Genomic DNA, 24,785 nt, shown 5'->3' on the forward strand with positions numbered 1-24,785 from the left:
TGTCTTTCAGTTATATCTAGGTCTCAATCTTCTAGTCAATGTTATCTGTCTCTGGTCTCTCGGTCTTGCTCCTTCTTCTGAATATGTATTTTTAACTTCTTCCTCCTGTAGTTATTTGGCCGTTCCTTCAGCACCCATTTCCTCTTGCTTCTTGGATTCAGGATTACCTTTTTCCAAAAACGCTCTGTGATTGTCAAAAAATTCCAATGCTTTAAGCGGTGTATCCAGTCTATATCTTTTCGTATCCCAGTAGATTAAGATCCCTTCTGGGATCAACCATCTAAAATTCACTTCTTTTTCAAGAAATCAAGTAGAATAGGCTTTCCATTATAATACTTTTTATTTGCATTGCCAGGGGAGAATGTAGGTATTCTAAAGAGATAAAACATAGCACACAAGATTATATTTCTAAATCTGTCCAGTTTTCTCCTTTATATTTGTAATATTGGAAGATAAATGCTTCTGAACCTAGTTTTTATATCTTGGTAGCTCTATAAACTGCATGCAGTTAACTCCTATGCTGCCCTGCCTTAACCCCGCCCTGCATGTTGCCATTAAAAGCTTGGAATGTAGTAAAGGAAACAAGTCATTTATTATTCTATTTAGCAGTTGCCTGCAAAGTAGTCATCTTCAGAGACCAGTGTATCTATCCTAAACTCAGGTTTTATCTTCAATTAAATGCATTCCCCTTAGCTCAAGGGCTGTGAACAAAACTTAACTGGCCAACTCTTGTGGTTAGCACAATGTTGATCTTCTAATTGGGTCTTCTTTGGACCATTCCTCTGGAAATCTGCTCCAGGGATATTGATCCCTCCACCCAAAAATGGGCCCAAAGGTCTTCAATTCATCCTTGATGTTTTTTCAGGCCCTAAAACTTGTAAAATCTGACTCGATCTGTCAGCTGCTTTTGTGCCATTTTTCTTTGTAGCTACAATTCTCTTCTGCCCATTTGAATTTCCTCCCCAATTTCTGTGAAAAATCTCTCTGTATATGAAAATCTTGTTTAATTCACTCCCTGCTACTTTTGCAAACTGAATGCATTAGTTCCAGATTTAGCTTACATATTTGCTCCATATATTCTTTACCTACAAATGAGACTTTCCCACCTTAAGTCCCTCAAACGCAGAAATAGAGCTAATCAGTTGATATTGCTGAGTAGTGGACTTTACTTCAAATGCATGGCCTACAATCACCCATTTTCATACTTTGTTCCAGAGGGATTTCAGATTAAAACATTAGATGCACAAACCTGGAACAGTCATCTAGCAGAAATATCTTGCCTTTATCCTAAAATCTTACTCAAAATGAAACATCAGGTCATGGAGATGGAGATAGTCACTGAGTCATCAAAATAACTGCAGAGGTATTTGGCTACAAGAACGTGTGGATTGGTGGGTAAATGACCAGGGAGATTGGGACATGAAATGAAAGTTGGACTTTAAAAGAAGTAGAATAGAAGAGTATTTGCACCTTTGAACGTTGGTGTTCAAATCAACCCAGAATTCTCACTAAAGTCACAAATGACCAGGCTCAAATTCTTGTACTTTGGACACATTATGCAAAGACACAGCTCTCTAGAAAAAGTTCTAATGTAGGAGTGGAAGGGAAGGGAAAAAGAGGATGTCCGGCAGCAAGGTGGATGGACTAAATTATGGTGGTGATGAGTGTATTTTTGGGACACTTGAAAGAATAGATTACGATAAATTATCATGGATAGGAATAGATTATCATGGACAAAATCAATCTATGTGGTCACTAGGAATCAAAAATATGACATAAAATCAATCAAAATGTAGTGTCTAGTAAAATACAGTATTTAGCAATAATTTTAACATAAACTATTATTTTCATGTTATGCTTGGGATTGCTTATTGGTAGAATTTTAGAGTAAATTTTTTATTGCCTTTTTGGTTAAGTTAAAGCAATCTTGAGGTTTCAGGATATAGTTAACCTGAAAATTAAAATTTTGGTCAGATTTATTTATTTACAAATAACCACCTCTCTCATGTATGTGACTCTGGATAGCACACAAAATTCAAACCAAGCTATTAATCATTAAAAATTGTAAATATAAAGAGAAATACAAGAGGGTGCATTCAAATCCCACATATGATATAACCATGTTGTAGGTTCTTTATTTCCATGCTATTTCTTTCTGACTTAATGTTTATGACTAAATTATTTTATTCATATTTGCATAAAATTGCAGGTAAAGGTTAGGCTTCCTTGCAATCTATTTTAAAACTTAGTGTTAGGGCTATCTTCCATAAAAGAATTTATGTATATAAAGTAGTTCTTGTTAATGATGATAATGGGGATAATTGGGACTGGAATTTCCATTGCTAAGCAATGCAGTTATAAAGCACAATATCACATGATCATACTGCTTGGCAATAGCAATTCCAGCAGTCACCATTTGCGACCCTTCCTGCTGGTTTTCAACATCCAGAGTGGCAAAGCTAACTGCAAGTTCCAGCCAGCTCACAAGTAGCTGGTGGACAAGCAAGTAGTTACTACCAGGAAGGGGGAGGGTATGCAGTGGCCAGCAGGGGGCTGTGGGGCTGAGTGGGGCTGCTTCCAAGTGGGAGAGAACTGTAAGTGTGTGTATGGCTAGCATGAATGGAGCTGGGGATGGCTGCTATTAAGGTGGGGAAAAGTTGCTGTCTTTCCTGCTTTCTCCTATGGGCTTTGCTTTTGGGAATCCAGCAGGAAGGATCACAAATGGTGATCCCATGACTGTGGACACTGCAAAGTGCAAACTGATTACCAAGCACCCAGATCCTATAGCAATAGCACTTAGACTTATATACAGCCCCATGGTGCTTTACAGGACTTTCTGAGCAGTTTATAATGTCAGCATATTGCCCCCAATAATCTGGGTCTTCATTTTACTGACCTCGGAAGAATGGCTGAGTCCACCTTGAACCCAGTCAGGATCAAACTCCAGACCGTTGGCAGAGTTAGCCTGCAATACTACATTCTAACCACAGCACCCCCAGATCTCCTTATCACAGTGGTCCCCAAACCCCAGGCTGCAGCCCACAACTAGTTCATGAGCTGTTTAGAACCAGGCCACCCAAAGCGGTAGGCGAGCGAACATGCATCCCTTCTTCCCCACCCACCAGTCCGCAAAGCCGGAAAGGTTGGGGAATTTTGCCTTATATCTCAGTAGTGTATTTTTTGCAGGTTCTCTTTCTTTCCGCTTTTCCCAGCATTATGGTCTCAAGGGAGGCTGTTTTTTGCATGGGATATCCAAAATCTGATATTTTGAGCCTGGTTATTTCTGCCTTGCATGAGAACTGTGGGTTGATATGTTATGTGATCCATTTGTTTGTGTACCTGCTATCCATTATATTACCAAGAGACTTCTCCAATACCAAAGTTCAAAAGCATCAAATTCTTCTATGGTTCAAAGTTCACTTTTCTCATCCATAGAGGATCAGAGGGAAAATGGTCTGCCTAATTATAGTTTCTGTAAATGTAGACCTGTCATAGCATCTGAATGTCTTTTCTAACACATTTATTTGTTTGTTTGTATCCCACTTTTATTATTTTTACAAATAAGTCAAGGCAGCGAACATACCTAACACTCCTTCCTCTTCCTATTTTCCATACAGCAGCAGCTGAGACAACTGATCTAAGATCCCCCAGCTGGCTTTCATGATAAAGTGGGACTAAAACTTCTGGTCTGGTGCCTTAACTATTAGACTAAACTAGCTCTTTAGAGCTGGGGTCTTCACCCCCTGGGTTGTGGCCCACTACTAGGCCATGGTCTGTTCAGAACCAGGCCACGGAAGCAGCGGACAGGCGCATGTGCAGCTCCAGTTGTGCAAGCAGCAGGCAAGCGCACAGCAACTCCATTTGTTCAAGCAGTGGCCAAGCGTGCACTCAGCTCCATTTGCAAAGTGGTGCATGTGCCCGCCACTCACGCAAATGGGACTGCGAATGCTCTTGCCTGCCACTTGCGTGGAACCATCCCCTCTTCCCCCCCTCCCTGCTGATCTGCAAAGACAGAAAGGCTTTGCATTTTCGCCTGTTAGAATAACTTGATCAATATACTATATTGATGGTATGATAATATATTCTTCCTTTAATTTAAAGACTATGATTATCTTCTTCCAGTCCAGATTGCCTCAATACATTCAGAATATAGGTTGAAACCAGTCTATTTCACCAATTTCTATCTGGATTGAAGATTCCTGTCTTGTGTGTAAATTTCTCATGAGGACAATCAGATATTCTGGATTTTCATTTTCCTAAGGACATTCCATAGCTTGATATGATTTATACAAAAGGCTTTCTAGAATCAAGAAAACACATTGTGACGACCCAGGGCACAGCACAGAGGCAATGCAGTCAGCTGGCAATTCAAACCACCCTTTAATTTCTCCAAATTTTCCCCAAATGCTCCCACATTTCTGGCAAGCCTCCAAACAAAAGAAGACACACACACCTTCAGCCGCCTCTGGCTGCAAGTTGTTTTACATACAGTCTGATTAGGAGAGGCCAGGAGATAACAAGGAATCACACATACATCATAAAGACTGTGTGAATACACGCTTGCCTGAGCAGTTTCAAAAGGGAAACCAAAATACAGTCAGATCTTTGAACATCCAAGCAATGTTGTCAGCCAGTCCAATGGTCAGAGTTTCCGGGTTTCCAAGCCAAAGTCACAGAACAAGAGATCAGCAACAACATACACAAAACTCCAAGGAATCAGTGTTTGTTCCCAACAAATGCCTCTCCCTACAGCATCTCCTTAAATCTCAGTCTCCAGGTGTGCCTTATGGAGAGGGGCAGGACACTCTCCTCCCGAGTAGTTGAGCCTGCCTGTGTTGTTCCCTCCTTCTCTCCACTCTCCGTGCTCTAGGATCAGGTGGGGGTGGCCCTTGCTCATCACCTGAACTCTATCTCTCCTGTTCATCCTGTCCCAATCCTGAAGGGCCCTGGCCTGCCTCAGCCTGCTCTTCCCTGCATTCCTCTGAAACCACAGACACCTCTCCCTCGACCTCCATCGGGTCCCGATCCAGCTCATTTTCCTCCACAGATTCAGGCTCCGATGGAGGCATGACACATATGCTGATTTCTTTCGGATATGATTTGGCTTTCTTAGTTACCCAATATCAGTGGGTAATGTTTGTTTGTTTGTTTGTTTATATAATGTGTTTCTAGACCGCCCACCTCCCTCATTGACGGATTCTGGGTAGTGTAATGTTTTCTGTTCTTCTGTTTTTTTTTCTAAAGCTAGCTTGAAATCAGACATTTTGCTTTATATATAGGACTTTATGTTGCATCATCCTGATCATTATTTGTTTATCAAAGGTAGTGTGCAAAAAGTTACACAATCTGTTACCTTTGGTATTTTGTTTGTGTATATATAAATGTTATTAATAATTTTGATTTTGAGCATAGCATAGCTTATTTTTTATTGACCAAGTATTGACCAGTTATTCAGTCTCCTATCCGTATGCAGACTCATCCCCATCTCAAATGAGACTAGTGACTGTTGTATCATCTGCAAACTTCAGTACTTTAACAGAGGGATGCAGTCATTGGTACAGAGAGAAAAGAGTAATGGAGAGAGCACACAGCCCTGGGGGGGCACCTGTACTAATTGAACCAATATTCAGTGTGATAATTCCTAGTTTCACCTGCTGGTTTCTATTTGTTAGAAAGTTTACAATCCACCTACAAGTGTGGCACAGCTAGCTGAGTTGGTTTAGAGAGAAGAATTTCTGGAATGATGATATTGAATTCTGAACTGAAATCTACAAAAAGGATCCTTGCATAGGTCCTTGGGAATTCAAGATGTTGTAAGATGTAGTGCAATGTCATATTAACAACATCACCTGTCAATCTGTCATATTAACAACGTCCCCTGTCAATTTGCATGGTAGGCAACTTGCAAGGGATCTAGCAGCCAATTCGTGATGATTTTTAGATGGCCAGCTCTAACCTTTTATGACCCAGGTTGCCCAGGCAGAGGCAGGTATTGATGGAGTCTCTTTATTACTCTGTTAACTGCCACAACAGATGGCCCTACAACGGCCAGCAAGGTTCTACCCCACATTTCCCTGAAGGCAGCTACCCTCAGTCCCACAGACACAAGCCAGTAAACAACCAAAACCAATTCGCAAAGGCAGAGAGGAAGTCCAGAGACACAAGTGATGATGGGGGCCAGTTGATCAGCACAGACTTTCAAACAAGAAGGAGTTATTCCATCTGGGCCAGATGCTTTTCCAGTCTTTTGTCTGTGAAATATAACTTGCACCTCTTTTTCTAGGATCACCAGAGGTGGGGGGCCCAGAGGGATGGAGTCAGATGTAGGAGATTTGGCTGTTGTTGATATATTTGAGATGGGGAGTGTAGTGATAGTTGACAGTGGTCTCCTCTCAAACCTACAGTAGAACACATTCAGGTGATCTGTCAGTTGCTGATTTCCTTCAGTAAGAGAGGGAGGTCTGCTGTAGCCAATGATATTTGTCAGGCTTTTCCACACATTTTCCTCCTTTTTACAAGTTTTTGCAATTCTGTCTGCTTTATAATAGTGAAATCTAATAGAAAAAACGTGCAAGAAAGAAGAAAGAAAAAAGAAAAAACATGAATACAATAATGAGAAAAGAAATATGTAAAAAAGTGACTTCCAACATTCATCACAACAAATGTAAACAAATTAATGACTCTTTGCCCCCTATAAGTTTACAAACAATTATCTCTTCATCCCATATCTATCTCTTATTCTGGTGTCAGCAGAAAGTCCTAAACGATTACCAGAAATAACAACTTATCTTGTTTTAACCTTGATCAAATAAACTAAGTTCATATTTCTTCTTTCTAATAGTCTTAGTTTTTAGTTCATTCAAATATTGTCATAGGATTTGATTGCTCTTCATTTCTTCTTTGACCCATTACATAGAGATCTTCAGGTCTTTAACAAGCCTCTTTTGTAAATCCAATAAAAAAAAAAAATCCAGGTCCCTTCCTTGGTTTTTCATTTGTATTTTTGATTTTTAAAGTATTAGCCAGTTTCTTTTGTATATCCAGTGAGACATCTTGATCCAAGTCATTCTTTTGGTCTGTCTTTGTAAATCCAGTTTCAGTATCATCTCTGTCTCATCAGTTAAAACTTGTTCCACATCTTTAATTTCTTCAATAGCATGTTTTAGGCATAGCCTGCCCATAGAGGCAGATATCCTGACTGACATTGTTGATATTTATGGCTTCATTCTTTAAAAATCTCTTTTTAATATTTCAATGATGTTTTGCATCATTTTGTAGGTCCCAGTTAATTAACACAAAAAGTAAGCTTGTGGGGTTACTGCCTAGAATCGTTAGTCCCCCCTACTATCCAGTTTTAAAAATCATAAAATTACTTCTCTTTGTTGTCTTGCAAAAACCAAAGTGGATCTATTTCCCACAAGTAATTGTTCTTTATAATTAATTCCAAAATATTATTGTAAAAGTTTCTATGTTTCAAATTTATCTGGACCCTTAGTCCATTTACAACTTTGTAAGATCAAAATCATATTTAGCTTTTTGTTGTTTATTTCAAATTCTTTAATTTTTTTAGCAGATTATTAAAATGTTCTTTTATACAGGGTTGTAGGTAGACTCACCTGGTATTCATTCTGAAAGTCTCTACTAGCTGAAAAGTGGTTAATAAGCAATTTCTAAAGTGATTAGAAAGTGAAGTTAGTAAACTTAATATCCTTTAAAAGGCTGCAATTGTGAGCATGATGGCTGATCCCTTCATCTTCAAGCAGTCAGATCCACATGAGACCACTGTCCTGCAGGCTTTTCACAAGGAGCAGCTTCTAGAGCACCTGTTGTTGTTGTTGTTTATTGCAAAGTCGTGTCCGACCCATCGCGACCCCATGGACAACGTTCCTCCATGTCTTCCTGTCCTCTACCATCTTCTGGAGTCCATTTAAGTTCACGCCTACTGCTTCAGTGACTCCATCCAGCCACCTCGTTCTCTGTCGTCCCCTTCTTCTATTGCCCTCAATCTTTCCCAGTATTAGGCCCTTCTCCAGTGAGTCCTTCCTTCTCATTAGGTGGCCAAAGTATTTGAGTTTCAACTTCAGGATCTGGCCTTCTAAAGAGCAGTCGGGGTTGATCTCTTCTAGGACTGACTGGTTTGAACGCCTTGCAGTCCAAGGGACTCGCAGGAGTCTTCTCCAGCACCATAGTTCAAAGGCCTCAATTCTTTGTTGCTCAGCCTTTCTTATGGTCCAACTTTCACAGCCATACATTGTAACTGGGAAAACCATGACCTTGACTATACGCACTTTTGTTGGCAGGGCGATGTCTCTGCTTTTTAGTATGCTGTCTAGATTTGCCATAGCTTTCCTCTCCAGGAGCAAGCGTCTTTTAATTTCTTGGCTGCAGTCCCCATCTGAGGTGATCTTGGAGCCCAGGAAAATAAAATCTGTCACTACCTCCATTTCTTCCCCATCTATTTGCCAGGAATTGAGAGGGCCGGATGCCATGATTTTGGTTTTCTTAATGTTGAGTTTCAAGCCAACTTTTGCACTCTCCTTCTTCACCCGTATCAAGAGGCTCTTTAGTTCCTCTTCACTTTCTGCCATTAGAGTGGTATCATCTGCATATCTTAGGTTGTTGATATTTTTCCCAGCAATCTTAATTCCAACTTTTGATTCATCTAGCCCTGCCTTTCTCATGATGTGCTCTGCATATAAGTTAAATAGGCAGGGCGACAGTATACAGCCTTGCCGGACTCCTTTCCCAATTTTGAACCAATCAGTGGTTCCGTGTCCAGTTCTCACTGTTGCTTCTTGACCCGCATATAGATTTCTCAAGAGACAAATCAGATGGTCTGGTACTCCCATCTCTTTAAGAACTTGCCACAATTTGTTGTGATCCACACAATCAAAAGCTTTAGCATAGTCAATGAAGCAGAAGTAGATGTTTTTCTGGAACTCCCTAGCTTTCTCCATGATCCAGCGTATGTTGGCAATTTGATCTCTAGTTCCTCTGCCTCTTCAAAATCCTGCCTGTACTTCTGGTAGTTCTCGATCCACATACTGCTGAAGTATGTATGTATGTATGTATGTATGTATGTATGTATGTATGTATGTATGTATGTATGTATGTAGCAATGTTTAATCCTCTCCTTATCGAAAGAGCTTCCAAGGGACCAGTCTATTTACTAGGTTTTTTTTCCCCACAGTCGGCAGCTCCACTTTCATAGTCTACCATTCTTCCCCTGAAAACCTTCTTTCTTTGGTATTGTTATTTGGACTGATTTCTTGCAATCTGTTGGCCACTATGTCATTGTCCAGGCTTGCTGAAATAGTTTGGTTAGACTCTTTACTGATTCTTCCATGGTTGCTTACCATATTTTGGTAGACTTTCCATCAGTTCTTGTTGTCTCCTGACTTAGAAGCAGGCTGATCTAGCAAAATTGTTTTTGGGTTTTTTTAAATGCAGTTGACTGTACAAAACTGCTTAGCAGGCAGCATATTATATAGACTTGGTTTAAAGAGCACTATTGTCTAAAGAATATCATAGAAATAAAGAACAGTTGTCTTTTTCAGAAAACAATGTGATAAAGTCCTTCATAAATAGAAAATCAACAGCAATTGGATTTGAGCAAATTTAGGCCGCTATAAACAGCAAATCTGTAAAAGGGAAAGATAAAACTATTTCATCTTCTGCATAAAAACTTCCACTGCAATTATTTATTTATTGTAAATATTTTATTAATTTCAAGTTTTACAATCATAAGTACTTAATAAACAACTCTGTGTCTGGGTTCCTTTATCATTCAGTGGTATATATTAACTTTCACTCAAAATATCCAATACTACACCATCCAGTATTTCTCTGATCCTCTCTTTTTCTAATAATAATCATTTTTCCCCACTATTCAAGTATAATTCTTACTGCTATTAATACCTATACAATTAAATATAAACATCTTCATCATGTTTCTGATGTTATACATAGTGTCAGTAATATCAGTTTATATCTTCTCTAGCCAAAACGTATCTCAAATGTATTTGCAATCCTGTTTTTTTCTCTTTTTTCAATTTTAATTTCCCATCAGTATTCAAAATAACTCTTATCAATTATCATTTTTCTCATAATTAATTACATTTGGATAACTAAAAGCTTCCCTTATACCGACCCTCTTAGTATTTTCATATTTCCCATCTTATAGAAACACATGTTATCCTAGTTACAAATCACATGCTTCTATTTTATAATGGTCCTTTTATTTCTAACAATTGTCTATTCTTTTGATCCATTAGATGGTATAATACCTTATCTAATTAGTCAGGACCTCTATTTTCTTCAGTCTTGCTCTAGCTTTCTTCCTTTGCCAAATAACTTTACAAGTCAATACATTTAAGTCACCAAGTATTTCTTCCTCTGTTTCTGTATATATTATTTGGAATAAAAAAGATAATTTAATTAAAGTGTTTTTGTAAAAGCGCTTAGTCCATTTATATTCATTAAACAGCCTCCATTTTCTTTCTCCTTCAGTTTCTCTTTTAGTTTCTTGTTCCCCAGTTTTCAGCATTTTTCCTAACAGCTCTGTCATCCATTCTATCAATTCTTCTTCCTTGTCTTCAAATATGATCTGAAGTCTTGAAAAGTAAAATGTCTTTCCCATTTCCGGTGTTATAACTGGGTCTTCCAAATTTTTATTTTTCTGCACCTGTCTTTTGTTTTCTTCTTTCGAATCCTCTATCTTTATATCAGTTTCCTCTATTTTTTCCTCTGGTTTCTCAGTTTCTAGTTCATTCTTTATGGTCATTTTCTGAACTTTTTTCTTGTCAGTTTAAGTTGGAGGGTTGCTCATTTATGTTATTTAAATTATTTTTAGTCTCCTCATGATTTAAAACAATTGTTTCTTGAATTGATTTCAACATGGAAAGAATTTCTCTCTGGAGTCCATTTACATTTTCTTGTTGATTATCCATGTTTCTTCCAAAAAGAAATAGTCCAGAAGCAACTTTCCCACTGTTTCTTAATATTTCTTAATAATTCTTGAAACTAAAAGTCAGTCAATATTTGTAATCCAGGCCGGCCAATTTAGAATGATTTATTGTCTCCTTCATACAGATAAAACAGCCCAAGGATTTTTCCCCCCTTTTCCTAGCTGCAGTCTGCTAAAGTGAAAGTTTCCAGGAACAACAAAGAGCCGTATCTATGTCTGGGCTTCATGCCAAATTTTCTTCAAGCATAATAAATTATAATGCCAAGACTCACCACTAGATGTCGTTAACATCTATCTTCTAGTTTTTAAATCCAAACCTATTTCACCAATTTTCCAAATACTTTTTCGAATATAAAGTCTTGAAAATACTTTTAGTCCCCAGATTTGCCAAAGCTATGTCTTTATATTAAATCCAAATTAATCTTGTAGTTTTCTCTAATTTCCCCCCGAAGAAAGTTATTCACTGCTTCTCTTTTTCTGAGAGAACGGGGTGGGAATTCCCCTTCTCTCTATCATCTGGGAGATTCTTTGCTTTGGGAGTTCTTTTTTTTCAGGAAAAGGTTTTAGAGTTATAAAGAGGGGATTGTTCTTGCCCAGTTCCATCCGTGTTGTTCAGAAGTTGCTAGTTATTGCTTACCTTGGGTTGTCGGTGGCTTCTGGCTGGCCACATAAATGCGACCAGTCTTCTGCTGGTTTGAAGGGCTTCCTCGGATCAAATGGAAGGGCTGCCGCCCTTCCGCAATCTACGAGGGTCCCCTTCTTCCTCATCGCCTTTCCCGGCAACTTTACAGCCTTTTTAGGGTCCCTAGCAGAGCAAAATCAGATGTGGAAAAAGGAGCCCCGTTTCCCTGTGCCCGTCATGCCATGACGTCTAACCCAGAACCCACTGCAATAATTTAATTGCCAAACATATTGGAAATAATTATGTTCCCGTTGCAGTCATTCTTTTTGCAGCAAAGTGTTGAGTTTCATACTTTATCGTACGCATATGTGTAACTATAAAGATGTAAAAACAAATGAGGGCAATTCAAGCCAATCTCTTAAGACAGAGGTCCCCAACCTTTTGGGTACCAGGGACTGGTTACGTGGAGAGACATTTTTCCATGGACCGGAGGGGGTGTGGTTTTGTGTGCTGCCTGCATCCTGCGGATGGGGCTTTGCTTGCTTGTGCGGCCCGGTTGCTGGCATGCCACGGCCCGGTACCGATCCATGGACCGGGGGTTGGGGACCCATATCTTAAGACCAATGCTTCAAATGCAGGCTTGACGCTGGAGCTTGATTATCTATTAGCAGAGACACAAAAAGAAATTACTGATTGAAATACAGGCTAATATTTATCTCTGTCCCAGCTAATTCTTGTCAACAAGTTTGACTCATTATGGAGAAAAAAAATTATAGCCTCACACTTGACCTATTATGGATTCTCAGTGGTTTCTTTTTCCATTGATAATACTAGGGTCTGAGGACCTTATAAAATATGAAGAAATATATCCTGGATTGAGACGAACAAAGATATACAGCAATAGAATAGAATTTCTCATGTGTGTTTGGTGGAATAGGCCTTTTTTATGTACATTTATACAGCTATCTCTCACAAAAGAGGTTGTTCTTTTCCTAGGCTTAATGCTTTGAGTTCTGGAAACAACCTTCCCCTTCCAGAACCAAATCTGTTCTTGCAGGGAGGGCATCACTGAATCAGCATAATATGTACTGTTGAGTTATCTACTGTATCATGCATGGCATTCGGAATTAATATCTCTTTTTTAAATCACTTCAACCACTAAACTAAATTACGAGGGAAGAGAATACCTTTTTATTAGTTATAATTCCTTAGAAATATAGAAAAAGATAGCAAAATATTACTTTATCATGACCATTATAAGAACAATCCAAAGCAGAAATTAGTTTACATCAGAATGTCATGTCAGAAGGCATCTAGCTATGATTTTCTCTTTTACTGTTTTAGTTTGATATCTATTTAATGTTTTATAAAGGATGTTGGTCTATGACATTTAATAAATTTTAAAACAATGTAACTACCTTTATCATCCCAGGGAAAGGAAAACAATTTCAGCGAAAATCTAAGCCTCCAAAGAAGCGTGAAGAAAAGGAACACAGGGGAAAGGGAAGGCAACAAGAGGATGAATTAAGAGATGCTCTAGCAGATGATGACAGTTCTTCAACCACAACAGAAACTTCAAACCCAGATACTGAAGCCGTACTGAAAGAGGTACAGAATTTTAATAGGAATAGCTTGGATAGCACTTAAAAAAATAGAATCTTATCTATTCAATGCCTTGGTACATTTTTTTTTAAATTATTAACATCACTGCAGTTTTTAAGTTTTATATTAATCTGTTTCAGAATAAACAAGCAGATATATTAGTTGATATGGCGTTCCTCTTCCATCTGCTGTTTCTGTATTTTATAGTGTTAAAATATGAGGCAATCTTGTGCTGAACCTTTAACAAAGTTCCTTCCTGCGTCCTGATTCACAATTAGGTAAAACCATCAATTTGGAAAGAAAAATAGGTTTACCCCTGCCAGAGTGAGATTAGGGCCAATTGACAATGCACACAACTGTAAGTGTCCAGAGTTTTAGAGAAGTACAAAATGTTCTGTGGATAAACCATCCATAGCTATAAGGCATAGCATTATAGAAATGTGATTATTTAGTGTCCAAGTGGTCTTCCGAAATCAGATATAAGCAGGTTTCATATTTCTAAATGCTAATTTTAGAATGAAAAACTATATTATATGATTAAAAGGCTATTTCTGGAGAGTAGCATTATATTAATCCAACTTCTTAGATAAGAAGAGAATGAAGTCCTGTAAGATTAATCCACAATGTTCAATAAATATGTGATCATTTTTGTGAGACAGCTTGGAGAAAAAAAATAATGTATAATAAAATTACTCTTTCTTTTAAAAAAATATGAAATCCAATTAAAATTTTTCTTTTGTTTTTGATTTAGAAATATAGAACTGAGGAAAACTGATGGCAGAAAAAGACCTAGTGGTCCATCAACTCTGCCCTTTGAGTTTGTTTTTTGTTTCCTTTATAATTTATTTATTATTTTAAAATATTTTTATATTTTCTTAATTTTTATTTTATTTTTAATTTTTGTCAGATGATAGACATGTGTTTATCCCAAGCATGTTTAAACTACCTCCGCTGGAAGTTGGTTCCAATCTTCCACTACTCTTTCTGTGAAATAATACGTTCTAACATTACTTTTGAACTTCCCTTTTATCAGTCTGAGGTTATGCCCCTCCTCCCCCCATGTTCTTGATTTTTGCTCAGTGTTGAAAATATTGGCTTCTAGAACCTTAACACACCTTTAATATATTTAAAGGTTTCAGTCATACCATTTCTACTTTCAGGAGCCAGAAAAGCAAAAGGGAAAACAGTTAATACCAGAGAAACAGGAAAATGAAATACATGTAAAGCAGAAAAGCAAAAAAATATCAGTGAACAAGAAAGATGCTTCAACAGATTTAAAGTCAAGGTAAACTACATACAATCCAAATAGTTTTACATTATTTACTAAGTATATGGAAAATGATGTAGCCTTTGGTCCCAGTTGTTACTTGATTTACAGAAATGTATCAGTGATTTTTGCTGTGATGTCTTCTATACTAAGGAGGCTCTGGAAGGTGTGAAACATGGTTCAAATACAAACTGAGAAAAGGAGAATTATAATTAATGGAGTATTTTATCCAACAGTCTTTCTGTTCTATTTTGCAGTCTTTCTGCAAATAAAATGTAAACAGACATTTTTCTGCTGTTACAACCATTAAATCTAAGAATATCATATTGATGAAGATCAGAGAAGCTGATAATCTGTTTTGCATTTTAGGAATGTAAGATTTTTTCTCTCCAGTCAGTCTGCTACAAAGACTTTTTTTCTGCGCTTGTAATTTTGTTTTAGTTCTTTTGAGGCATCATGTTCCTCGCTGGAAAGTAAACAGCACAGAAACTTTTCATCAAAGCTATCTGCTCCACATACATGCACAAATGGATTCAAATCAAGAAACTTCCAGAAATTGAAAGGTATGGTTTAACTGCTAAAATAGGGAGACATATCTCTCTAATTTGAAATGGGCTTCAGTTCTCTTTTATTCTTTATTGACCTTACATGTGAGGCTGAAGAAGTTTCTATCTTATAATTATAGCTTATTTTTTATTTCTCTGTAGGTACAAGCATGAAAATAATGGATAGCAGGCCATCATCATTAGCAAAGTTTTTCTCTAGTGGCTCTGCTCAAGAATTAGGTAATACCAGCAGTTCAGAAGGAGAAAAAGATTCACCACCACCAGAGTGGGATTCAGTGCCAATTCACAAAGAAGGAAGCTGTAAGTATCAGCAAGTCACGGATATGCAAACATTTTGTATCCAGAACAGCTGGTTTTAATTGGCCTATGTCCAATTTGAAACAAATGTGCTATATTAGATTTGACCTGCATTTAAAAAATGGGCTGTTTTCTTTCTGGTATAAATGAAAATATGATTGTTCTCGATGGGTTAGGTGGGTTAAAAATTAAACCAAAAAGAATCCTGAGGGTTTTTTTTAATATCCTGCAGGGGGACCATCAGTGGTGATAGCTGAGGAGAGGGAAGGTGCTGGGAAGATCAGGGATTGGTTGGGTCAGCACACAGGACATGTGGAAGAGGAGGAGGTATCCCCCCAACCTTACCTCCTGTAAAATCACTATAAAATCCCTCTGGATTTTGTTTCATTCAAAGTACAGAACAACCAAATATTTCAGGTTTCATTTCTGCAAGACTAACCAATCTGTAAAAAGTTTGCTGCACTACTAAATGTTTTTTAGGAAAATGAATGTGGCAGATTTCAACAATTATGTTCTCATTCCAGCTTCTGACAACCTTTATAAGTTGTCTCTGCAAACAATTAGTGCAGATGCTTTTCTGAAGCAAAGACAGACCTCACCAACATCTGCCTCTCCATCTCCACCACCTGCATCATTGGCCTATGTCACACGGAATAGTTATAGCAGTATCGTGAATAATTGCAAGTATGTTCAGATGAAAACTAAACACAAGAATTTTGTACACTTATGAAATATGTTTTAGTATATGCCTTTTCTTTGTGGCTGAAAGTTCTGAAAACTTTTCTAAATGTATGAACAATGTATTAAGAGATGCTCTTAAGATAAACATTTCTAGACTTCCAGTTTCCCATCGCGGCTGCTGCAGACACTGGAAGGCGAGTTCTGTCTTCCGCGTTTGGTTTCGCTCCACTGGAGGACCCTGGAAAGGGTTGAGAGTTGCCCTATAGGGGCGACAAGCAAGGAGGGGTCCCCCACTTGATCGCGGGAGGGCGGTAGCCCTTCTACTCGATCCGGGGCAGCCCTCCAAACCGGTGGATGAAAGACCGGCCATAGAAATATGGCTCGTCACTAAGCTGTAGACGGCCGAAATCAAACTTACCACTAGGCACTTCCAAAGCAGCGCGGATGAGAGTGGGTGAGATCTGAACCTCTCTTCAATCCTAAGTATTTTCTTTTCCTGTAAAAGCTGCCCAAAGTATCTTTCCCCCTGTGAGGAGAGAAGGAAGGGAACTTCTATCCCACCCTCTAAGAAGAGCAGCGAGACTATCCAGGGGAGTTAAAACACTGAAAGAATAACTTTAATCTAACTGGATTTATATGCTTCTAAAATTTGGGGACCAAAAGATTTCTTATCTCTACTGAAGACTTTGGTTTTTATTTACAAAAAAGAAATAAAATTGGAAAAAGGATTATAAAAATTTTGGACTTGAAAAACCTTAAATGGCATTGGTGACATCTTGTGGCCAAGTTTGATACTGTATAACAACTTGTTATTGTCTAAAGGAGACTTGGCTTGAAGCCAAGACTACAGATAAGACTTTTTCAACCTTGACAAATATCAACTGTGAAAAGCTCAGCTGTGTTCTATACTCCGTTATAAAATTATTTTCATTCTCTGACTTTAAAGCCCTCAATTTAACACACTATTAAGGGAATATGGATGAAGACCAGGAAGAGATTCTTTTTATGTTGAAAACAATACATGAAACCATTCTTTCAGCTTGTGATGAAATAAGGTGCTACAGAAAAGAACAAGATGTCAGCCTAGATATACGAACCCAAATTTTGACTACAATTAAAGAATCAATTACGCAGAAGAAGGGGAACAATTAAATACTATGATAGAGGATTCAACTGACCAACAAATACAGTCAATGGAAAATCCAGAAAAGGGACTGACAACACTGAAAATGGAAAAGACTTTCTATATAAACCAGAAAAAACTTGAGGAGCAAGAAGAAGAACAGACCAAATAGAAGACAAACATATCAGGACAACTATGGGGATCTGGAATAATAGAGAGACGATTCACTAGTCCTTCCAAAAAAATGGCAACTGGATGGTCTCTTTTATTTCAAATAATATATATAACAACAGAGCAGACATGTCAAACAGAAGGCCTGGGGGCCTGATGCAGCCCGCGAAGTGGTTTCATGTGGCCCGCGAAGCCATTCTGGAAACAGTGAGGGAACGGCCCCCGCTGCCTTGGCCCTGGCCCAGGCCAGCCAAGAGCCAATGTACAATTTTGTGGTGGTCATCTATGCTGAAACGCATTCAGTCTTAGCTCCACAAGGCCATCTGGAAACAGCGAGGAACCAGCCCCTGCCACGTCAACCCCACCCCCTGGGTGCATGCTGGGAAGGTGTCACCCTTTGTGAGGAATGAAGAAATGCACCATCACCTGAAAGTGGCCAGCAAATGGCCCTCGCCTAATTCACATATCCAGCTTGATGGGCTCTGGGGGAGGGGTTTCGGCAGGCAGCGGGGTGCTCTCCTCACAGTGCCGAGAGGCTGAGCCAAGCGGCACAAATCCAAAAAGAAACGCGAGGCCGCCCAGCTCCCAGCCTGCCCGGTTTCAGCAGGCAGCGGGGCACTCTCTTCACAGTGCCAAGAGCTGAGCTGGGTGGCGCAAATCTGATGAGAAGTGCAATGCTGCCTAGCCCCCAGCCTGCCCAGTTTCAGCAGGCAGCAAGGTGCAAAGCTGGCGAGCTTTGCACCACCCGGCTCAACCTCTTGGCGCTGTGAGGAGAGCGCCCCGCTGCCTGCCGAAACCACGCCCAGCCAGTAGGCCACACCCACTCCATCCACGCCCAGCCAGTAGGCCACACCCACCCTGGCCACAGCCCCCCGAGGGCAACCGCAATGCTGATGCGGCCCTCAATGAAATTGAGTTTGACACCCCTGCAACAGAGGGAGATCTATTTGATGACTTAAAAGCACTGACATGGAAGGTGAGCTGGCAAAGGAAGAAAGCCATAAGGATGAAGAAAATTGGGGTTTTGATTTGTTAGAGAGGATTTTATATTACTAATTAAAATAGAATATACTCAAATAGACAAGATGTGTATTTTGAATACTGGATTTTGTTATGAATTGAGATAAAGAAAACTTTGGTCATTTAAAACTTAGAAGTATAAATATTAATAGTTAAATTTGAATGTTGATGGGAAATTAAAAATTGGGGAAAACAAATAAATGGGATATTGATTATCTATAAAGATTGAATGTAAAAGTAATTAAGATATGTATAAGCTAAAAATTTATTGATAAATGTAATAAACATGTTTTTATTTAGTTGATATAATAACTGTATTAGCTTAAATATGAGACAGTAGATATTAAGGGAAAAAGAGAGGAAATATTTGATGTTGAAAGGGGAAATTTAAATTTAAAACATTTGGAAATTAGTTGAAAATAAGGATGTTATACTGTATTAACTAGATGTTGTAAGATGGTGGTAAATAGAATATACTCAAATAGATAAGATGTGTATCTTGAATATTATACTTTGTTATGAATTGTGATAAAGGAAACTTTGGTTACCTAAAACTTGGAAATTATAAATATCAAATGTTAAATTTAAATATTGATGAGAAACTAAAAATTGGGAAAAACTAACAACAGGACATGGATTGTCTATAAAGATTGAATGTTAAAGTAACTAGGATATGTATGTTAAAAATTTATTGATAAATGTAACAATGCTATTTTTATTTAATTGATATAATAAGAACTGTATTAGTTCAAATATGAGACAGTAGATATTAAGGGAAAAAGAGAGGAAATATTTGATGTGGTAGCTTGAGATTTGTACTAAAGATTTTTGTATTTTATTGAATTATCAATTAACCCAGCCACCACGTTGCTTTTTAAATACTTAAATGTAAAATTAGAAAATTAATAAAATAGTACAAAAAAAGATAAATGTTTCTATAGAAGATTTAGATATATTTAAATTCTCAGCAAAAAAAGTCAGATTTCTAAATAATTTGACATGAGTTAGTAACAGTTAATTAAAAGCAAATATGAAAGGAATGGTTTTAGATAGAATACTGTATACTAGGACTGCCAAAACTGCTTTCATACGTCATGTGATATTGCACCTTGCACCCACATCATTTAGCAACAGAATTCCCAGTCCCAATTCTTGTCAGTTAGACAAGGGCTGCCTGTACTTGTAATAGTTAGCCTTAATAATCATATTAACAGTTCACATTGTTTTGCTGTCTGCTCAGAATATAAATTGTCACCACAAATTCCAGTATTAGTACATTGTAAGGAATACTATGTGTCTTTCCATCTTTTGTAGAGATTCAAAAAGCAAAGTGCTTAATGTTGCCAAGCATAAGGTGACAAAGGCAGCCTCTCTTCCTGGCAGGAATGGAAATCCTACTTTTGCTGCTGTAGCTGCTGGTTATGATAAAAGCCCAGGTAACACAGAGACTTGGAAAAGCAATTTTTGTGGTAGCCTGCAATTCCAATATCATCTTATTTGCTAATTAAAATTTCTAGGTGGCAGTGGCCTAGCAAAGTCTTCACCAGTTAAAGCTGAGCCTTCTGGCTGTATGAGCATTTCACACGCAGCTATGGACAGTGATGGCTCTGACAGGTAATCTTTTTGAAACAGAAAAAAAACTCCAAGCCTATTAGGATAGGTTTCAGAAGCTTCCATCTCTGCTCTTCTATGTTTAAAAACTTTCCTTATTTAAATTTTCTGAATCTGTAGGGCAAGCTAATAAGCATAGTATTGCATGTCTACAGGTTTTTATTAGAATAGTGGTTCAAAAATCCAGCATTCTCTCTTAACATGGTATTGAATGATAATGTCTCTCTCACTTTTATGGGTAAACCAAAAGTAACTTAATTCAGTTATCTAATGGTTTTGTTAATTATCTAATTTTTTAAGTGCAGTTCTCATAGCATATATCAATAATTCAGAGCAGGAATTTTCTGTTAGCTAAATATGATTTTGATGTGCTGAAATTGGTAGTCCATATAATGATTAATTGTCTTTATATTACAGAAATGATTTTTCCTAACAAAAATGCCCCTCTTTTCTCTTAGTTCTGGTTTGTGGAGTCCTCTTAGCAATCCTAGCAGCCCAGATTTTACACCTTTGAACTCTTTCTCAGCATTTGGAAACTCTTTTAATTTAACTGGAGGTAAGTAATGTGAATAGAACAAAATTCAGAAAATAAGTCAGTAAGCTAAAAACCAGGAGGCAGTGAGTTCTAGTCCTGTATGAAAGCATGAAAGCCAGCTGAGTCACTCTTTCAGCCCAACTCAGCTAACAGAGTTATGAGAAAAATAGGAGGAGGAAGGAGTATTAGGTATGCTTGCTGCCTTGAATTATTTGTAAAAATAATAAAGGTAGGACAAAAAAAATCCCAAAATAAATTAATATACTTATTTTTAATTGACACTGCTTCAGATAGTAGTAAATTATTCTAATATTACAGATATTAAATACTGATGTTTTCAAGTTTTGCATTTATATTCTAATGAAAGTATTAAGATTTTCTAGTTATATTGCATGATCGCCAACGTCCGATAACGGATATGGCACAAGAAGAAGAAGTTATATTGCATGGGTAGGGTGGCTCTTTCTGCTGGTAGGAGAGAACAGAATATACATGTTTGCCCTTGTGTGTTGAATTGCTCTCTGGCAGCATATAAATTATAGCAAAGATATTTTGGTCTTCTCAAACAGTATCTGCAGCATACTGATCAGATTTAGCCTTCATGTGAAGGCTTCTATTTTGCTTTCAGGATGCCAAGTTTTGTTAATTTATTCAAAACCAAGGCCTTGTATTTAAAATAGAAGTTACATCTGCCTTACTTTTCTTGCCATCTCTTAGAAGTTTTCAGCAAACTTGGAGTGTCACAGTCTGTTTATGGTCAGGATGCTCAGCGAAACTGGAATGAGTTTAGCAATGTTCCTTCATCCATCTGGGATTCTTCGGCTACAGATTTCGTACCTTCCTGGCCCACAAGTTCAGGATCCCCAACTCACACAACTTCAGTAAGTATATGTTTCTCACACTACTGTCTTTAAGTATTTAAAATGATTTCTTCAATAACTTGGAATGCTGAGGACATATTTATTTGACAATTCTGGGACATGGGCTTAATTGTTCTATTTTCAATAATACTAAATTTTGACTACAGTATTACCCAATAAGTTCTTAGATACTAAAGGAATAACTTAACTGGATACTGGAAATCTGAGTCTAAAGTTAATCCACCTAGAAATATGCACACAGCTCCTGTTTATCTTTCAATTACAAGCCATGTCAGTCATGTCTGCTAAAGTGCAAATTGAATGCTCAAAATTAGATTCTTCAAAACTTCAGTAGTTCGTTCTGAATATCAGCAAGTAACACCTAGTTATAATATTATGCATCCATATATATTATCTTTCTTACCTTGCAACTCTGCTTCACAACACTTGGATAGTGGAATTGTTTTTCAAAAGAAACCTTCCCTCCACTGGGGAAGAGTAAATTTGGACTATTTCATTTATGCATTTATTTTACAGTTTTTATACCTTGCCCAACTTGAAGACTTGGATAGGTTAATACAGAACAAAAAATAAAAAGACAACAATAAACCTTCACCATTGTTTCCCGAAGACATACACTGCTTGCTGATATTCATGTTTCGTTTTAGCAAAAAGAGTAGTCTAGGTTTTCTCATGTTGCAGAGATTTATTTTCCACTCCACTGAAAAAGAGGAAAAACTGGAAAAAATGCGGATTCAGTGGAGTCTGCTCAAGAATTCATCTAATTATTTGAGAGCTTGAATCTGCTTTTATGTAGATTATTGAATATAGATGTAGATATAAATAAAGTAGGTTTTACACATCTTGTTTATTCAGAGTCAGATGACAGTTTTGAAATTAAATACCACTTGAAGATCTTGGGACACTTCCTAAGAGGCAAGGGTCATTATGAGCAATAGGCGATTGACGTTAAACCTGACCTATTCTGAAGTGCTATGTAATTAAGTTTATTGAGCAGGATTAATGATTGTTGGCTACTGTAAACTCACATTGACCGATATCAGTGGGCAATATCTTGATTATCTTATTATTGATACACAAGTACTCCAAGGATATGAATCTGATCTTTGATGGCAGTTCTATGTCCTCTATGGACAGTTGCATTGACCAATAGCATATTTGAACTAAAAACTGTCTAAATATACCTTGGTTTGATAGCAGGTTTTTTAAAAAAAAAAATCATTTCTATTGTATGTTATAATATTTCTTATGGTAACTAGAGAAGAAATGCAAAAGCTATTAGCAATACATGAATTAAGCTGTCAGGCACTCAGTAACAATGTCAGTCCTTTGAGACAGGCCAGGTCAGGAAATAGACTCCATAAGGAATGCTGGAACTCCACTTTACTGATAGATTATAATAACCAAATTTTGACTGCCTGACACCATTTTCCTTTACTCTTTCTTATAGCAAAGATAGCCAAGGCAAGCAACTTTTAAGTTTATTTCTTACACTCTCTTTCTTCCCAGACTTAATTTGTGTTTTGCTAATAGCCTTTACATTCCTTCTCCAAGTCAATTCTGTGGTTCAAATATTGAGTAACCAGATGAGTCCCGCATCTTAACATTCAAATATATTGACATCTTTAACCAAAATCTGACTAATATCATGTTTTAACCTGATAGTTATAATGATGTGTATGATAAATCCTGTGGTTTTTTTTAATAATGCAGTCTATCCTTGGCAACCCAAGTGGCCTGTGGTCAACGACTACCACTCCATTCAGCAGTTCCATTTGGTCAAGCAATTTGAACAATTCCCTTCCTTTCAACACTCCAGCTCCCCATTTGCCAGGGATTGACCTTGGGAGTGAAAACACCCCACCCTCCCCTGTTGCTGCTCCCACAGTAAACAGTTCTGAAGAGTTGGGACAACCGTATAATCCTTGGCTAATTTGGAGTCCTGCAATTGGGCGAAGAAGCTCGGATCCTTGGCCTAATGTGCATTACCCATCTGAAAATTGAAATTAAGCAAAATAAAGTGACTGTAATTATTCAGATGCGATCATGGTAAATTCTGTAACATGACTGAAACATAATTCACAAGCCATTTGTTCCTATTCTTTCTCTTTGTTCCTCCCAATAAAAACCATTAAAAGTCTAATCATACATTCATCACTTGCTTCTCTTAAAGTCTCTTTCACAATTATGGTAGTGTGAAATTGCTGATCTGATCAGTGAATTTATATGTGCAGTCATCTACTGCACTAAGACGGTGGTTATGGCTTTTTACCATCTACTGTTTAAGTTTTTAAAAACTTGCAAAGTTAAAAAAAATACAGTGATTTTCATCTACCCTGCTAGATTTAATTTTTTCCAGTATTATGCCCCAAACCTAATTTTAAGGAGCATCTCGTGCTAAAAATGCAGAGTATTTTTTTTTAAAAAAATAAAGCTTTGTTAAAAGACTCTATGAATGTAAAAACCTTAGGAGCAAAAATGGCTGAATCTAAGAGCATTCTGTTCAAACTATACATTTTATGTGTCTGTTTGTACATTTGTAAACCTGAATGCATTTTTAAGTTGATCTGAAATGTGCATAGCCAATACTTGTGGATGACACAAGATTCCTTGTGCTTTTTTACCAATACAACTTTAAGTTGTACTTGAAAAATAAATAATGCTTTTTTCATGTTTGTGTTATGTCTTTCTTATGAACCTTTTGTAGTATGTTTAAATTTCAAATATTTGGCACAGTTTGGGTTAAGATTTAAATAATAAATCATGGTTTAATCACAACAATCTTTCCTTTAATCTAGAAGATCTTTTGTAAGCCATCTTAAATAGGTTTGCTGCCTGAGTTGTTGGACCATAGTGAACTCTGATCATTCTGAAAGTTCACTGCTGAGAAAAACATTGTATAAATATAACTGCCATGTAAACGTTTTTTTAAATAGCAGCTACAAGTGAGCCCACTGGCAATTTTGTGACAGCTGCTGCAGCTGAGTCACCAAACAGCATATCATCTCTCATACACCCACCATGAAAGAAAGTCTATTTACCTTGGCTGTGAAACATTTTATCTAGAATACTGATTACATACCAGGAGCAAAATGCTTGTACATATTTTCGGAGCTAAGTAAAGAAGACTGATATTCTGAAAAAAAAGGATCAATGAGTTTGGAGGGGGGGTATGACTCTTGATTTGTGACAACTGTCTGGACAAGCAAAATCCTACAGCTTTCTTGGCAAGGTTTTTTTAGAAGTGGTTTGCCATTGCCTGCTTCCTATACCTTAGAGACAGATACTGGCTCAAGGTCACCCAGCTGACTTTGTGTCTAAGGCAGAATAGAACTCAAGTCTCCCAGTGTCTAGTCTGATGACTTAATTCAGAGGTGTGAAACTGCCGGCCGGTAGGCCGGATGCGTCATCCGGAAGCCGCGCCCACCCCGTTGCTGGCAATG

At 37.6% G+C, this 24,785-nt stretch overlaps 1 protein-coding gene across 1 annotated transcript in view; it reads left to right on the forward strand.

Annotated features, from left to right (window-relative positions):
- Positions 1-23,999, forward strand: part of TMEM131 (transmembrane protein 131) — a 106,050-nt gene extending 82,051 nt beyond the window's left edge. Inside the window, exons 32-41 of the mRNA XM_015830579.1 lie at positions 13,021-13,196; positions 14,351-14,475; positions 14,899-15,020; positions 15,165-15,323; positions 15,845-16,004; positions 19,630-19,751; positions 19,833-19,929; positions 20,385-20,482; positions 21,179-21,342; positions 23,056-23,999. Coding sequence (XP_015686065.1) covers positions 13,021-13,196; positions 14,351-14,475; positions 14,899-15,020; positions 15,165-15,323; positions 15,845-16,004; positions 19,630-19,751; positions 19,833-19,929; positions 20,385-20,482; positions 21,179-21,342; positions 23,056-23,346 — 1,514 coding nt within the window. The 3' untranslated portion in view covers positions 23,347-23,999. The remainder of the gene's footprint in view (positions 1-13,020; positions 13,197-14,350; positions 14,476-14,898; positions 15,021-15,164; positions 15,324-15,844; positions 16,005-19,629; positions 19,752-19,832; positions 19,930-20,384; positions 20,483-21,178; positions 21,343-23,055) is intronic.
- The last annotated feature ends 786 nt before the right edge of the window (positions 24,000-24,785 follow it).

Source organism: Protobothrops mucrosquamatus, unplaced genomic scaffold (assembly GCF_001527695.2).
Source record: "Protobothrops mucrosquamatus isolate PMUCROS unplaced genomic scaffold, P.Mucros_1.0 scaffold_19, whole genome shotgun sequence".
Taxonomy (NCBI): Eukaryota; Metazoa; Chordata; class Lepidosauria; order Squamata; family Viperidae; genus Protobothrops; species Protobothrops mucrosquamatus.